The 16607-nt window shown below is 44.5% G+C and overlaps 1 protein-coding gene across 1 annotated transcript in view; it reads left to right on the top strand.

Annotated features, from left to right (window-relative positions):
* Nucleotides 1–16607, top strand: part of man1a2 (mannosidase, alpha, class 1A, member 2) — a 143196-nt gene that overhangs the window by 29450 nt on the left and 97139 nt on the right. The window contains exon 3 of the mRNA XM_080019638.1: nucleotides 15626–15887. Within this exon, the coding sequence (XP_079875764.1) occupies nucleotides 15626–15887 (262 nt within the window). The remainder of the gene's footprint in view (nucleotides 1–15625; nucleotides 15888–16607) is intronic.

Raw genomic sequence — 16607 nt, 5'->3', positions numbered from 1 at the left:
GCTTGGATACGATTTTTGATTTAAACATATGTATTTTTTTCAGCACTGACGGCTATGCTGTTGTTCGACCTTTGAGTGTTGATTTGTAACGAAAAACACTTGTTTCTCAATAAGTAACATTTATTTAAATATTAAATAAGCGCGGGAACTAGAATAATAAACAATTTTACTTAAGTTACTTATTACACTGCTTTTAAGTTACTCACCAAAATAAGCGCGGGAAGACAGATATTTTTGCTGGGGGAACGCTGGTAGTACAAGACAAATTAATATCTGCAGCTCCGATCAGAGTGACCGTTTCTCCAAACAAAACAAATAAAAACTCTGGCTGTATTTCATTTACTTCTTTTCCTTCTGCTGCCCTGCCGTGGAGCAAACCACAGATCGCTCCTGAAAGAATCCGCCCGTGTTCTCACGGTCCGGCAGGTAAATACCCCGCGGCCCGGCAGGTCAAGGAGCCGTTGGTTGAGAACCTCTGCACTGGAGGACATCATGTCGGTGATGGTCGGGGTTTATTTCTCACTTTCGTCCCTTTGGAGGCTGCGGCGCAGCGGACCCCTCCGGAGCCCACCCCAGCTCTCCTCTCTCGCTCTCTTTGGAGCCAGGGGCCGCGGTCAACTCCGCGGAGGGCCCCGCACAGCCCCAGCCCACGCTATGGGCGACCATGTCGGACAATATTAACCACAAAAGTACAGGGAGAATCGATGGCTCATTTCAATCGATTTTCGATGTAGAATCGCAATCGTGACATTCCTAGAAGTGATGCGTTCATCGGAACCCGGAAAACCGTCGGCTACCACCATAAGTATATTTTAGACCTTTAGACCCACGGTTTCTTCCCCTCAGAAGATTCACATTCTGTGAAGTATCAGATAAGACAAAAGCTAAAAACACATTTGAATGTTCACTGTTATAATGCCTTTAAACATCTTTCTGACACATTTTCATTTAATAAGCTGACTCACAACTGCAAAGTATCTTAATTACTCAGGATATAAGGTGACTGAAAACGACCATATTTTCAGTTTTGGCAACCAAAAGCTGGCGCCTGGTTGCCAGCCTGGCAACCACTATTAAAAGTTAGTGTTGAGCCCTGCAGCACGTGCAGAGCGCCGACGCTGTAGAAGACGGCTCTGAAAGACAGGAAATTGCTTCTCCACGTCGAGAAAATGATTCTCGGGCTCAGACAGCGTGTTGGGTATTTGTGACGTTCCAGGTGGTGTAAATGGGACTATGGTGTGTGTGTGTGTGTGTGTGTGTGTGTGTGTGTGTGTGTGTGTGTGTGTGTGTGTGTGTGTGTGTGTGTGTGTGTGTGTGTGTGTGTGTGTGTGTGTGTGTGTGTGTGTGTGTGTGTGTGTAAAGGTTGGAGGATTGAGCTCCTCCATCATGGGAGGCTTTCCTCGGCAGGATGGAATCGTTATCTGTGCAGCCGCTGTCTGCGCTTATTTGTTTCGCAGCACAAGCGGTGTTAGCGGCCGGAGATGGATGGTGGTGCGTGCTGTGTGAGCATTAGTCAGGCCAGGACTGGATGTGGGTCACAGTACTAGCTGTACACAGCCAGGGGTGGGGTTCTCAGGTGTGAGGATGGAGAGATGGATGATGCATGTATACAGTATAAATACAGATAGAATGAGAAAAATAAAGAGAAAGACAAGAACTGATAGAAGAGAGCAACACACAGGGCCTGTTAGGGAAGAGTGGACGACTCAAGGAGAACAAATAGCCAATTTGGAGGGAGTCACAAAGGTGTGTGTGTGTGTGTGTGTGTGTGTGTGTGTGTGTGTGTGTGTGTGTGTGTGTGTGTGTGTGTGTGTGTGTGTGTGTGTGTGTGTGTGTGTGTGTGTGTGTGTGTGTCAAACAAATAAAACCTGAGCAGTTCACAAACAATACAGAACACAGTATCTGAGGAGAAATGGCTAAAGGCTCCCTATACAGCTTTTTGGATCCGGGAATTTTTTTTTCCCCCAGATCCGATTTGGCCCTGACCATTTGACTGACCATTGGACCCGGACCTGTACTGTTCCTGGGTCGGATAGTGGGTGTTTTCACGGGTGTAGACCCGTGAAGACCTCCACCCCAAAGACCCCTGCAGGGCCACAAAACCCAGTCGGAGGCTGAAGAGGAACAACCAGCTGGCTGCCGCGCCGCTCCCAGCTTCTTGGGTGCGGTTAGTTAAGAGAGAGATTAACCTCCGGAGAAGAAGAATGGAGTTAGGCTGGATGTTATTACACACCACGCCGTTAGAGATACACCCCCACAGTCTCCATGGAAGCCAAGCGGGTCATGGGAAAACCAGGCTGGTATACCATCTTAATAGTACCTGCTGGGTGGTGGGAGGGAGTGAGGAGACACAGGCCTCTGGAGGGGGAAAAAAAACAAAAAAATCGCCAGGATTCTGCCGCCACGCAGACCACCAAACAGGCTACTCAGCTCTCCTTCTAGAGTTTATGGGCTGGCGGCCATCAGGCTTGTCCACATCACTTGATACCAGCGGGGGGATTGTTCCCATGAGGGCTCTCCGGCTGAGAGTCATTTGACAAGCCGGCAAACAGACACTCCAGGCGAGCGTGTCGGAGCTGGACTATAGATCTTTACAGAAAGCGTCTTGACTTAAATGGACCTCAAACAGTGGTGGCCATTGTACGAGCTCTGCTGCGTCCATTCGTCTTACTGTTTGCTATTATTGGTTTATTGGTGTCTCTGAGGAAGGCACGTAAAATGGCTTAATTTGTGCCAGATCCTGATCCAGCACCTTCTTTCTTTCTTTTCTTCCTTTTTCTTCCGGCTGCTCCCGTTAGGGGACGCCACAGCGGATCATCTGCCTCCAAAAATACCTTGTCACTATCAAATTAATACATACATTTTGTGTAATATTTAATGTTATTGCCAATTAAAGTTGCCCGTAAATTGCTTGTTTGCCTATTTTGATGCATTTTAAATCTGGTTTAAAAAAAAAAAAAGAGCTCGAGCTGCAAGCTCCGCCTTAAATAGAATTTAGAACATACAGTCTCACCATGCTTGGCTCTCACTCTTATTATGTTATGACGTTTCTGGATCGTATTTAACAAATACATTATAGGATCATCCTTCTATTCTATCTGCTCCCAGACGTGAGCCGGCCCCCATCGTAAGCCGGCTCACGGTCGACTCGTTCGCGACCGACACATCACCACCGGAGCGTATTTTCTCCGCTGCGGCCCCATCGCCCCCCTCCCCCGTCGCTGAGCTCTGTGCATGGCTTCCGTGTCTTTCTCTTCTGGCACTGACCGCCAGATCAGCAGCCTCTCTGTGTTCTGCCACCTCCCGTTTTACAAATCACGGACCAGCAGATAGCGCGATCCAAGATTTGGCCGAGGAAACGACTTGGGATGCGTGTATGAGCCAAAGAACCGCAATCGATAGAGTGTGCACCGTAGCATGATGCTGACGGTGTCTCTGAAGGCAGACCGTGGAGACATTTTAATCGCGCACGATCGAATATTGTCGTTGGCGCACCCCTAGTGAACATGCAGCAGGAAGCGGGCTGTCTGCTGGAGCTGCATGTGGAAACAGGGTGCCATCACGAGCCTCATACCTTCACTATGGGTGGAATTCTTTTTCGCCGCGAGCAATCGTATCTGTAATTACCAAATAGATTCAGACGACCGGGTTTCAAACCCACACGTTTATCCAGAGCCCCCGGCACTCATCATGTGCCCGCATACTAATTTCCATCGCTGTCCGCTGAGAAGTGGATTGTGATTAGCTGGTGGAGCACCTCTGAGCATTTGAAAATCAGCCCTCATGCAACTAGTTTGCATTCATGTATTCACCTCTTAAGAGAGGAAATAGCATTATGGGAGCAGAGCAAACGGCAGATTGTAAAGAGTTAAATAGGATCAAATGCCAGCCAGTCAACATCATGAAGGTTTTTGGTGTGGAGAGAAAGTGAGGAAGAGGGAGAGAGAGAGAGAGACAGACAGATGGGGAGACATAGATAATTCAATCTCCTGATGAGAAGGACTTTGCTAATACTCGAATTACAAGCAAATGCAAGCGATTTATCAGCTGTTGGACTAATAATCGAGCGGTTGGTGTGCAGCCTGAGTCGTAAGTTTACTAGTCGGTGTTTCCAAAAAGCCAAAGATTAACCTGAGCTCTTCTTAGCTGCAGGAAAAGGACAATCAGTAAGTATTAACGGCAAAACAACGAGCAGAAAGGGCACATTGACTCATCAATGGAAGCAGCATCGATTCAGGAGGAATCAAAACAACAGTTTGGTCTAAATAATAGAGATTAACAAGCAGTGAGACGTCAGCCTCAGTTCCATTTATTATGTAAAAGAGTTTTCATGTGTAAATTTGATGTAAAACAAAGTCAACCCTCATCCGGAAAAAGGACAGGTGCGACCTGTTGAGTATTTTGGCAGGTCCCTTGTCAGCGTGCACACCTGTTGCACAGCAGCGTTTTACCGCCCCACGGAGGGACGGAGGGAGTGGGGGGGGGGCTGCTTTTGGAGAAAAGGAGCCGATGTCATTTTCTGTTTGGCAGCGGGATTTATCAGCACTCCACATTTCCCCTGCCTTGCCTAACAACTACTTTGGCAGGTAACCAGCCGCCCATTGGAGGTTGTGTTGCTGTTTCAAAAGGCCTGCCTCCTGGAAAAATATGAAACCTAGCTGGGGAATTTATGTACAAGCAGCCTGGGGAGCCGAGGTGTTTATTGCACAGCCTGTAAACAGCCCCCGTCTCTCAAGAGCCTTTTTATCTGCCGGCTGGGGAAATGTTAAAAATGGGCCGTGATTTTATGGATTCAGCAGGGTCTGCAGCGCGGGATGTGAGCGTCAGCTTATTAGCGCCCAGCTTTCCAGAGAGACACAATGCAGGAGTACACAAGGTGTTTTGTGTGATTTGAAGCGAGGGGGCTCCAGGAGACGGTTGGCTGCGGCCCCTGTGATTGGCAGCAGCCAGTCGAGGGTTCGCCCCTCGCTGTGCCAGGATTGGTGGATGAAACAGGAACCGCACACCCACTGGGATGATGTCAGCAGGGCCCACCCATAGATGGAGGTGTGTGTGTGTGTGTGTGTGTGTGTGTGTGTGTGTGTGTGTGTGTGTGTGTGTGTGTGTGTGTGTGTGTGTGTGTGTGTGTGTGTGTGTGTGTGTGTGTGTGTGTGTGTGTGTGTGTGTGTGGAATAGATTAAACTAATTGTCATTGCACAGAGTACTATCTGACGTATATAGGAGCTGTGTGTGTGTGTGTGTACGTACTGTATGCATTTATTCACAATTCGTGCAGGGAAATCTGGGTTTACACTACTGTATTCTGCTGTGGCCTCTGTCTCTACTTTTTTTTTTCCAGGGATCTGTGATGCATCTTAAATTAGCATTGCATTTTCTTTTTAATTTCTCGGGAACCTTGTGTATTTCGCAGCCTGTTGGAAGAAAATGTTAAGCATCCAAAGAAAAGTAACATTGCATTTTCCTTTCCACACTGCACTTGATACATAGAAGTCAAATTTTTTTTTCCTGTAAAATTCTATATAAATTCCAAACATCACTTGTCCATTAATCAGGTAAAGCAAACATTTTCTATAATTCAGCTGCAAACTATTAGTTGTAAATATTCATGGCTGTGGGTCTCTGATGGTTTAATAACGTCTCACTGTGTCCAAAAACAGATCCTGCCCAGTCACTTAAAGGCCAGAAGTAATTTCTTTCAGCCATAATTGTATAATTAGGTAATTAAGACCTGAGTAAACGTGTCCGGCCTGTCTCTTTGTTGCCATGGCGACATGCTGCCAAGCCTGTGGTGCCCCACCCCCCAGTCGGGGTTTCCACGGTGATAGAAAGGAAGCTCTTTGTGCTCTCCAAGACAGGGTGGTGTATCGTAATGTAATACCGTAATAACATTATCACTGTGTTGATGGGGTTGAAACATTCTGTGGCAAAGCTCCATTCCTCAGCACGTTGGTGAGCCAAAAATGTGTGATGTAATTCTGATTTTGGACTTCAGGAATTCTGAGTTGTAGCTTTGCTCTAAAAAAAAAGTCCTGATGTCTTATCTTGAAAACTGTAGCATCTACACCCACGATCCAAATCAATAGATGTGTATTGGCAGAAGCATTAAAAACACCAACACAGCTCTGACCGTCCCTATGAAACGCTGCTCTGTGCTGCTGAGCCTCCACGTACAGTGATCAGAACCTGTGAGATGATGTTCCAAAGCTGAAACATGGAATGTTAATAATAATAATAACCATCACTTGTCCAACATGAGCCAACAACACGAGAACTGACAAGCGCGACACCCTTCAGTCATCTTCCAAAACGGCCCACAATGCAGTTGGGCGGTGGCTGCTGCGTCCTATTGTTTCCTCCTTGTTGCCATGGGGGCGCCCGGGGATGGGGTTGGATGTTCGGGAGGGATGGAGGGATGGAAGGAGGGCGAGTTGTCGCCAGGCAGCCATCGCCACGGTGACTGACACGAGCGAAGGCTCTGATCAGGGCGGTGGAGCCGATGGAGTGGGAGGGGAGGTGGAGCCGATGGAGGGGGAGAGGAGGTGGAGCTGGGGAAGACGGGGTCTCTGTCTCGGTAATGGAATGGGGCAGCTGTTGACGTGCATTTTATTGCATGTTTGACATTCTACTGGACTGGAAAGAGAATCACTGGTGACGCTGGAGAGACTCTGGTCGTGTCCCAGAAGAGGAGAGCGGGGTGAGGGGGGTGAGGGGGGCACCTCCTCACCAGCGGCGGGTCCAGCGTGTTCATCATCATTAGGTTCGGGAATCCCACGATACAATATTAATGCGATACTTACACCAGGTATCACAAAAATGATCGTCACGATACCGCGATACTTGTGGTGCAACTGAACGTAGATGATGGGTGATGCGTACGGGTTGCCCCCCGCCCTCCACGGTTCGGCTCGCATGTGAGCCGCGGACTAATTTCAAAATGTAACCATCACAGTGAAATACAGTTTTACTGCCACTGTTACTTTTTTAAATAATTCCACAAATGGGGATGCAGAGAGTCGGTGAAAAGAAGATGAAGAAAGACGCCGCTGTGTGTCGTGATTGGCTGACGCTACGTGGAGCTGTGTGGCTGCTACTTCACCACATTTCAAGAAGCAGACGTCACCGCTCTGCGTCCGCTCGTGCAAGATCCACTCGTCAACAAACACCATGTGTATTGAGAGACGCAGACTTGTCAACAAAATGAAGTTTGTTCACGCTTCTCCACGCTTGTAAAATAAGCAGAGTAAACAAAGTAAATCAAGTAAAAACGTAAACAAAGTAAAACAACGTAAACAACGTAAACAAAGTAAACAACGTAAACAAAGTAAAGCTCTTCCGTTGCTGCTGTGCAAAGTGCACATGCGTATCAAAGACATTTTTGCAGTGGACGACTAACTCTTTGAAAAACGCTGTGAAAACACTAGTGTGGACATAAAACACACACGCGCACGCGCGCGCGCACACACACACACACACACACACCTGAGTAGAGCGTGAGCGCTGACGGTGTCGGCCGAGTCACGCTCCCTCTCATTTCTCGCTGCCTCGTGCTCCACGCGCCCTCTAAATATCACAGTAATATCATATTAAAGTGCACGTTGCGCCGCGCACTCCCTGAGACACACACACACACACACACACACTAGACATGCTTGAATTCCTAGTGGCATGCGTGTCATAGGAGGTTTCTGTTTTAATCTGTTTTTAATGACTTTCCTTCATCGCTGCTGCTCAGTTTCTATAAAATTTAACTCAACTTGACTTACCATGAGCATTATCTATGAGAATCCAAACTCCTCCTCCTTGGGTGTGTTCTGTTCCCGGAGTGTTTTGTGTAATTAGTGAAAACATTTGTGTACCTCTGCCTAGAAACACAATTTAATATTAAATGACAATACAATTTGAATTTCAATCAGAAAAGGGCTCTAAGGCAGTGATTCTCCTCGTTACTGGACCTTCTCTAATCTCTTGGAAAATAATTAAATGTGAATTTGCACTATTAACCATTTTGCTGGGGCCCCCCCGGGACCCCTGGAAGGTCCCCAAACTAGTGGTTGATCCATATGGTTATTTCAATGGCCGATGCCCATTTAAAGAGCAGGGCAGTCGATGGCTGATATGTAATGCAGATATCGTTTTTTTTTTGCATCTGATAAAAACAATTTAATAATAATAACAAATGAGACACACAATTGCTGAACATAAATGAACATTTATTTAACACTTATATTATTGTCTGCATTGTCTCTGTCGTAGTAGATCTGTACACTGTCTTCAGTTGACTTATTTTAAATAAGAAATGTATGAACTAAATAAATGTCCACAGGTTATCAAAAAACTAAACTTTGTAAAAAAAAAAAAACAAAAAAAAACTGAATGAATGAAAAATAAAACAGTTTTGGTGCGCTGATCATCAGCAGTTAGCAGCATCTCCTTGTTTCTGAGAGAGAACGAAAATGTGTTAACTTAGGAATAAAAATAAATAAACAATGTTGGTGCACCCGGCAGCATCTCTTTGTGTTCGGTCCCGATGAACATTTATTTGACACTAATGTATTATTCACCCAAAAAGATTTGCAAATAAAACATGTGCATGGTCTCAGTTTGCTTCAGTAGATCTGTGCCCTGCACTCTACTTATTACTTTACATTAAAATAATGTCCATAAGTAATCAGAAAACCAAACTCTGTAAAAAAACAAATTTTTATGAATAAATTCCGCGACAGAATTACAGCCAGATGCTACGCAGCTGGAAGCTAGGAGCTGCTCTGCGGTGGCTTCCAGTGTTTTGCGCTGGAGTGACGGTGCCAGTAGACGCTGTTTTCTCTGGAATAACGCACTTAAATGCCTAAAATAAAAACCGTGGATTGATGTATATTAAAAAAAAAAAAGTTTTTTCTATTTATTAATTGCGTGGAGGCTGCTTCCTCGAAGCGGATGGAGCATTTGGACAAGGTGGTGTTGCGTGGTGCGGTTGGTCTGGTGATTAAGTTGTGGTTTTAGGTTATTATTTGGATAAATTCTTATATGTAATAACAGACAAAATCATCGGGTTTAATTTATTTTGTTGTAGTCAGGTCGTAGCTGCCCCTCACTCCCCCGTGCCGTTCCCGTCTCGTGTTCCATGTGATGAATCGCTGCTCGCTCCACCGGTCGGCACGGAGCAGGGAGTGTGAGGCTGACGTCACATTGCTGGAGCAAGCCGCCATATTTTGGGGATTGACTATGAACGTCGCTCTGCATGTTTGAGTTTAAAGACGCTTGAAAGTCTTGTTCTGAGGGAAAACTGCCACAGGAAACCTTGCACCACCCATCGTGTGTGAAACCTCCACCCTTCTTTTTCTCCCTTACTTTCTCCATTTTTGTACATTTCGTATATTTTAGCTATTCCTCTTTGCAATTGAATGGAAGGGATCCTCCAGAAATGCCTACCGGAGTCCATAGCAACCGTCAAACTTCACATTCCCTTGTCAAAATACATACTGTCGGGCAAATTCATACGGGTGTAGTTTGTTTACCTTTTATACCATCCACCCACTATACTGACATTTTTTCGTTTATCAGCCTTGTGAGCGCAGGCATCGGCTGATGCAGATTATCTCAAAATGCAGATAATAGGCCCGATGAATTGGCCTAATTGGCCCCTCCAATCACTAATTTACACACACACACACACACACGCTAGCATACTAACATTAGCATGGGAAACGTAAACGAAACCACACGACACGCCCCACAGCAGGAAAATGCGTTGGCTATGAGTGGCCGTGGGAGCAGCTGCCAGGCGCTGCAGGGTGTGTGTGAATATTAACGAGCGGTTTCCAGGGCAGCGTTGCAGAACCTGAAGCTGTTTGCGTCGCTCTCTGATAAGTTATGAAATGCAACCAATAACCATCTGCTGCAGCTGGAATAACACATCGCAGGACATACCGCCACTGTCCCCTATCGTATCGTAGGGCATGGTATGGTATTGTCGTGGAAATTAAGATATCACCGTGTTGTAGTACATGTGAAGGATTGCGGTAACTGTAGTCGTGATAGACTATCTGTCTGTCTGTTTGTGTTTCAAATTGTACCTGGACCACCGTGTTGGTGACAGTGGGTCAGTCCACCAGTGAAGATTATTTGAGAATGAATTGAGAATTAAGTGAATTCAGCAATAATAAATAAATAAAGCTGCAGGCAGTAATACATGGGGTCTAGTATGGACACCAATTACAATTTTTCGAGTTTGAACGCAGCATCGGCTGAGGTAATGACCCGCTGATGTCCTGGTGACACGCGGAATTTCTAATACAAGCCGTTACACGATACGGTTGCGTGTTGTGACTTTATCTTCAAAATTAGAAGGTGTCTACTTCCTGTCAGATCCCTGTCTACTTCCTGTCAGGTCCCTATGTACTTCCTGTAGTCTGCAGAGCCCTGCCTCACGGTGTCTCTGTGAAAGGAAATCCCTCCGTGTGGAAGTTCTTAACCACACGCTTCCTTTCAAACGGGTTCAACGCTGCATGTCCCTCACACACATTTCATCCACTTTTTAAACCTTTGGGAATAAAATAAAACGGGCACGATTCAGACCCGTTTCTCTGGAGCTGCGAGGGAACTCCATGTGTGAGGCATCAGGCGATGCTGCCTTCAAGGAAAAGGGAACCCTGTGTATTGCAGCCCGCGGCTATATTTAGTTAGGTGTCACCATTATTATTATTATTATTATTATTGCTATTATTATTATTATTATTACGTATGCAGCGTCTGATATCATCATACAGGGGGTTGAGGAAGTTACCTTTACATTGCATTGATCAGACGCTTTTATCCAAAGCCACTTACAATTGTTCAAACAGCGACGGACGCAGCCATCAGGAGCAATGAGGGGTTAAGTGTCTTGCTCAAGGACACTACAGCATGCTAGCAGGAGGAGCCTGGGATCCAACCAGCAACATTTAGATGACTAGACCACCAGCTCTACCTCCTGAGATACCATCCCACCACCTTGTTTCAGTGTTGAATATCAACCAAATATCTAGTAAAAAAATACATCTTTCGACCTGTCCCCTGAGCAGAGAAACACCCCCGAAGCATAACGCTTCCCCCTCCATGCTTGACGGTGGGATTGTGTTCTCGGGGTCATAGTCAGAATTCCTCTTCCTTGAGACAGGTGTCTTTTATACAGGTAACAAGTTGAGACAGGTGTCTTTTATACAGTAACAAGTTGAGACAGGTGTCTTTTATACAGGTAACAAGTTGAGACAGGTGTCTTTTATACAGGTAACAAGTTGAGACAGGTGTCTTTTATACAGGTAACAAGTTCCGACAGGTGTCTTTTCTACAGGTAACAAGTTGAGACAGGTGTCTTTTCTGCAGGTAACAAGTTGACACAGGTGTCTTTTCTACAGGTAACAAGTTGACACAGGTGTCTTTTATACAGTAACAAGTTGAGACAGGTGTCTTTTATACAGGTAACAAGTTGAGACAGGTGTCTTTTATACAGGTAACAAGTTCCGACAGGTGTCTTTTATACAGGTAACAAGTTCCGACAGGTGTCTTTTATACAGGTAACAAGTTCCGACAGGTGTCTTTTCTACAAGTTACAAGTTGAGACAGGTGTCTTTTCTGCAGGTAACAAGTTGACACAGGTGTCTTTTATACAGGTAACAAGTTGAGACAGGTGTCTTTTATACAGGTAACAAGTTCCGACAGGTGTCTTTTATACACGTAACAAGTTCCGACAGGTGTCTTTTCTACAGGTAACAAGTTGACACCTGTCTTTTATACAGGTAACAAGTTGAGACAGGTGTCTTTTATACAGTAACAAGTTGAGACAGGTGTCTTTTATACAGGAACAAGTTGAGACAGGTGTCTTTTATACAGGTAACAAGTTCCGACAGGTGTCTTTTCTACAGGTAACAAGTTGACACCTGTCTTTTATACAGGAACAAGTTGAGACAGGTGTCTTTTATACAGTAACAAGTTGAGACAGGTGTCTTTTTTACAGGTAACGAGTTGAGACAGGTGTCTTTTATACAGGTAACAAGTTCCGACAGGTGTCTTTTATACAGGTAACAAGTTACGACAGGTCCGACAGGTGTCTTTTATACAGGTAACAAGTTCCGACAGGTGTCTTTTCTACAAGTAACAAGTTGAGACAGGTGTCTTTTCTGCAGGAAACAAGTTGACACAGGTGTCTTTTATACAGTAACAAGTTGAGACAGGTGTCTTTTATACAGGTAACAAGTTCCGACAGGTGTCTTCTATACAGGTAACAAGTTCCGACAGGTGTCTTTTCTACAGGTAACAAGTTGACACCTGTCTTTTATACAGGTAACAAGTTGAGACAGGTGTCTTTTATACAGTAACAAGTTGAGACAGGTGTCTTTTATACAGGAACAAGTTGAGACAGGTGTCTTTTATACAGGTAACAAGTTCCGACAGGTGTCTTTTCTACAGGTAACAAGTTGACACCTGTCTTTTATACAGGAACAAGTTGAGACAGGTGTCTTTTATACAGTAACAAGTTGAGACAGATGTCTTTTATACAGGTAACGAGTTGAGACAGGGGTCTTTTATACAGGTAACGAGTTGAGACAGGTCTCTTTTATACAGTAACAAGGTGAGATTAGGAGTACTTTACTTTCTTGAAGCGAGAGGACTAATCTGTGGGGGGCAGAGTTGTTTATTGTTGGTTGGGGATCAAATACTTATTTCACTCAATGAAATGCAAAATAATTTATATATATATTTTGATTTTCTGGATTTTCTGTTTGATATTCTGTCTCTCACTGTTATAATAAACCTACCAAAAACTGAAATTATAGACCGAAAATCAGTGAGGGATCAAATAATTATTTCCCCTACTGTATTTTCAAAATCCCATGTCATCCCACATACACCGTCCTCACCAGGTCCTTGAGATGCTGAAAGTAGTGCTTTAAGAAGAGTATTTGAAAATCCTTGAATTTAATTTTGTAATGCCAGAATGAACCCTTGCTAGTATGATGTTCAAATAAATACTTGAAAATTTTGTGGAAAAAAACCTCCAGAAGGTTCTCCCTTTGTGCTCCTCGCTCTTCACCTCCCCCTGCCGCGCTCCTGAGTATGTTTTTCATTCCTGACCCTGGTCCTGGAGGGAGAGCAGAGCAGTGTCCTCAGCCGAGGCGGAGGAGGCGGAGGAGGCGGAGGAGGCGGAGGAGGAGGAGGAGGCGGAGGCGGAGGAGGCGGAGGATTAATATTCCTCCTCCACCTTGTCCCCGCAGTCTGATGTAACCTCAGAGTAATGGGGTCGACTCGAAGGCAGAGCCTGGTGCGAAATCCATGTCTTTCTCCTCTGTGGTATTTATTTATTTTTTTACATTGTGCAGTGAAATTGAGACGTCTCCATGTTGTGAGACAAGGTTGACTCCATGTTGTGATGTTGTCTCCATGTTGTGAGACAAGGTTGACTCCATGTTGTGATGTTGTCTCCATGTTGTGAGACAAGGTTGACTCCATGTTGTGATGTTGTCTCCATGTTGTGAGACAAGGTTGTCTCCATGTTGTGATGTTGTCTCCATGTTGTGAGACAAGGTTGTCTCCATGTTGTGAGACAAGGTTGTCTCCATATTGTGATGTTTTTCTCCATGTTGTGAGACAAGGTTGTCTCCATGTTGTGATGTTTTTCTCCATGTTGTGAGACAAGGTTGTCTCCATGTTGTGATGTTTTTCTCCATGTTGTGAGACAAGGTTGTCTCCATGTTGTGATGTTTTTCTCCATGTATGGAGACAAGGTTGTCTCCATGTTGTGAGACAAGGTTGTCTCCATGTTGTGATGTTTTTCTCCATGTTGTGAGACAAGGTTGTCTCCATGTTGTGAGACAAGGTTGACTCCATGTTGTGATGTTGTCTCCATGTTGTGAGACAAGGTTGTCTCCATGTTGTGAGACAAGGTTGTCTCCATATTGTGATGTTTTTCTCCATGTTGTGAGACAAGGTTGTCTCCATGTTGTGAGACAAGGTTGACTCCATGTTGTGATGTTGTCTCCATGTTGTGAGACAAGGTTGTCTCCATGTTGTGATGTTGTCTCCATGTTGTGAGACAAGGTTGTCTCCATGTTGTGAGACAAGGTTGTCTCCATATTGTGATGTTTTTCTCCATGTTGTGAGACAAGGTTGTCTCCATGTTGTGATGTTTTTCTCCATGTTGTGAGACAAGGTTGTCTCCATGTTGTGATGTTTTTCTCCATGTTTTGAGACAAGGTTGTCTCCATGTTGTGATGTTTTTCTCCATGTTGTGAGACAAGGTTGTCTCCATGTTGTGAGACAAGGTTGTCTCCATGTTGTGATGTTTTTCTCCATGTTGTGAGACAAGGTTGTCTCCATGTTGTGATGTTTTTCTCCATGTTGTGAGACAAGGTTGTCTCCATGTTGTGATGTTTTTCTCCATGTTGTGAGACAAGGTTGTCTCCATGATGTCATGTTGTTTTGACCCGTCTGCCTTTCTTCTGTTCCATTGATTAGTTGTTTTTTCTTGGTCACTTGAGCTGCTCGTGATGTTTTCTCATGTCAAAAACTGTATATACAACTACTCTAACGTTACAAACACCCTCAAAGGCAAGACAGCGTTAAATATGACAAATTATGAATAAATTAATTATTAAAATCTAAATAACTTGTTAGTTGGTTGGAGCAGTGAGATCAGATGATCATTTTCTTTCCTTCTCTGACGTCTTCCTCGCCCTCTGTTTCTTATCAGATGAGGGTGCGGGTTTTTTGTTTTTTTTTAACCAAGAAACTGCAACAACACTTTGTTTTGGCAGAGAAAAATGGTGACCACATATATTTTTTTATTACATTATGAAGGTCTGTCTCGTTATCAGCGGTAACCGCCTCTTTGTTTTTCCTTCCAGAGTTGGGTCGATTTCCGGTGTTGCCGGTCTGGTCCGGTGTACGACCCAAACCCGTTTGATTTCACGCAAATTGACTGAAACGGCATTTGTCATTATGAGACGTTCCGGCAAAATGACCGTATTGACCCGAATATAAGATTGTTTCTTTTGGGGTTTTTTAACCTGGAAATACTTCTAGAAAAAGTGGGGCCGTCTTATATTCAGGGTATCGATATTTAAATGGTTGAATGATAAAAAACAAGATGTGTGCATCAGGAAAAGTGTTTGTTTTTACGCGCAAACAGCACACTACAACTATGAGCACCAACTCACCGTCCTCATCCCATCCTCCTCTCGCGCTCCACGGCTGTATGGCTGCACCAGGGAGCTTCCACTTTGCACCAGGGAGCTTCCACTTTGCACCAGGGAGCTTCCACTTTGATTCATTGACTTTGCTGGTTGTTCCAACACATTCAGAAGAATAATTACAGCTTTTGCTGGTTTCCCTGGCTGCTTCATGCATGCACGCCTCTTCCCGCCCCCAGGCCTTGTGCAGTGCCTTGAAAAGTTTGTTGTATGTTTTACTGTTGTTTAGGTTTGAGATCTGATTGGAAGTTGAATACATTCCTGGGAAATACTGCAAGTTTTTTCCAAACTTTAAGATAATTTCTTAAGTTTGTCAATGGAGGTGCTTGTGAGAAAAGCTTGTTCACATTGAAAGTCAGTTGCCGTCAGCCGCCTGAACCCCGTTTGCTCTTCCCCCGCAGGGAGGAGGAGGAGAGCCTTCGCGACAAGATCCGGGCCGACCACGAGCGAGCTCTGCAGGAGGCCAAGGAGAAGCTCCGCAAGTCCCGGGAGGAGCTGCAGGCGGAGATCCAGACGGAGAAGAACAAGGTGGTGGAGGACCTGAAGAAGAAGGACGTGGGGCCCAAGCCCCTACCGCCCGTTCCCATGCCCAAAGTGGTGGGCGTCAACGACGGGGAGCCCCCTGAGCCCGATGTGAAGGAGAAACGTGACAAAATCCGAGAGGTAGGACCACCGGGGATTAAGGGGTGAATGTGGAGGAAGCTCACCATCATGGGTGGTGTTGTTGTGGAGGTGCTGAAACAGCTTGGCTAACGGCCTTAGAAACCTTGGCAAGAAGCTTCCGAGTGAACGGAAGTCAATGGAAAAAGAAGGAACTTCTCACTAGAAATGCAAAGTGAAGGTCTTAAAATGTCTTAAATTCAGTTTTACAAATCGTTAGATATTCCAAATTTTTTATTGATGAGGTCTTAATTCCAACATGAACATTTTGTCTGATTTTATTCAGCCATGTATTTATTTTTGTGAAATTCAGTCGTCATCCGCTGAACCTAGTACTTACCTCACACAGACACAGAAAAACAAGAAAAACAAAGTTCTGAAAAATATCAGTTCATAGAATCATCTAGTTCATCACCTACTCCAACACAATAGAAACATTTGTCTTTAATTTTGTCTTAACAATTGGTTTATTACGCTCAGTACATATACAAGGAATTTGTCATTTCACTATCAACAATATCATAAAGAAAGCTTAGCAGTCTGTAGAAATAAATAAATTCATATATAAAATAATAAAAAGAAAGTTCAATTGTAATAAAGATAATAAAAGAAAATATATAATAAAAATATACACAAATAACCAAATAAACACAAAACAGAAATAGTCAAATATATAAGAAATATACAAAAAAAAAAAGATCGTCTTGAAAAACGTGTCTTGCA

Source organism: Zeus faber, assembly GCF_960531495.2.
Source record: "Zeus faber genome assembly, chromosome: 18".
In the NCBI taxonomy this organism is placed as follows: Eukaryota; Metazoa; Chordata; class Actinopteri; order Zeiformes; family Zeidae; genus Zeus; species Zeus faber.
The sequence above is the reverse complement of the archived record's forward strand: the minus strand, read 5'-3'. Positions and strand labels throughout refer to the sequence as shown.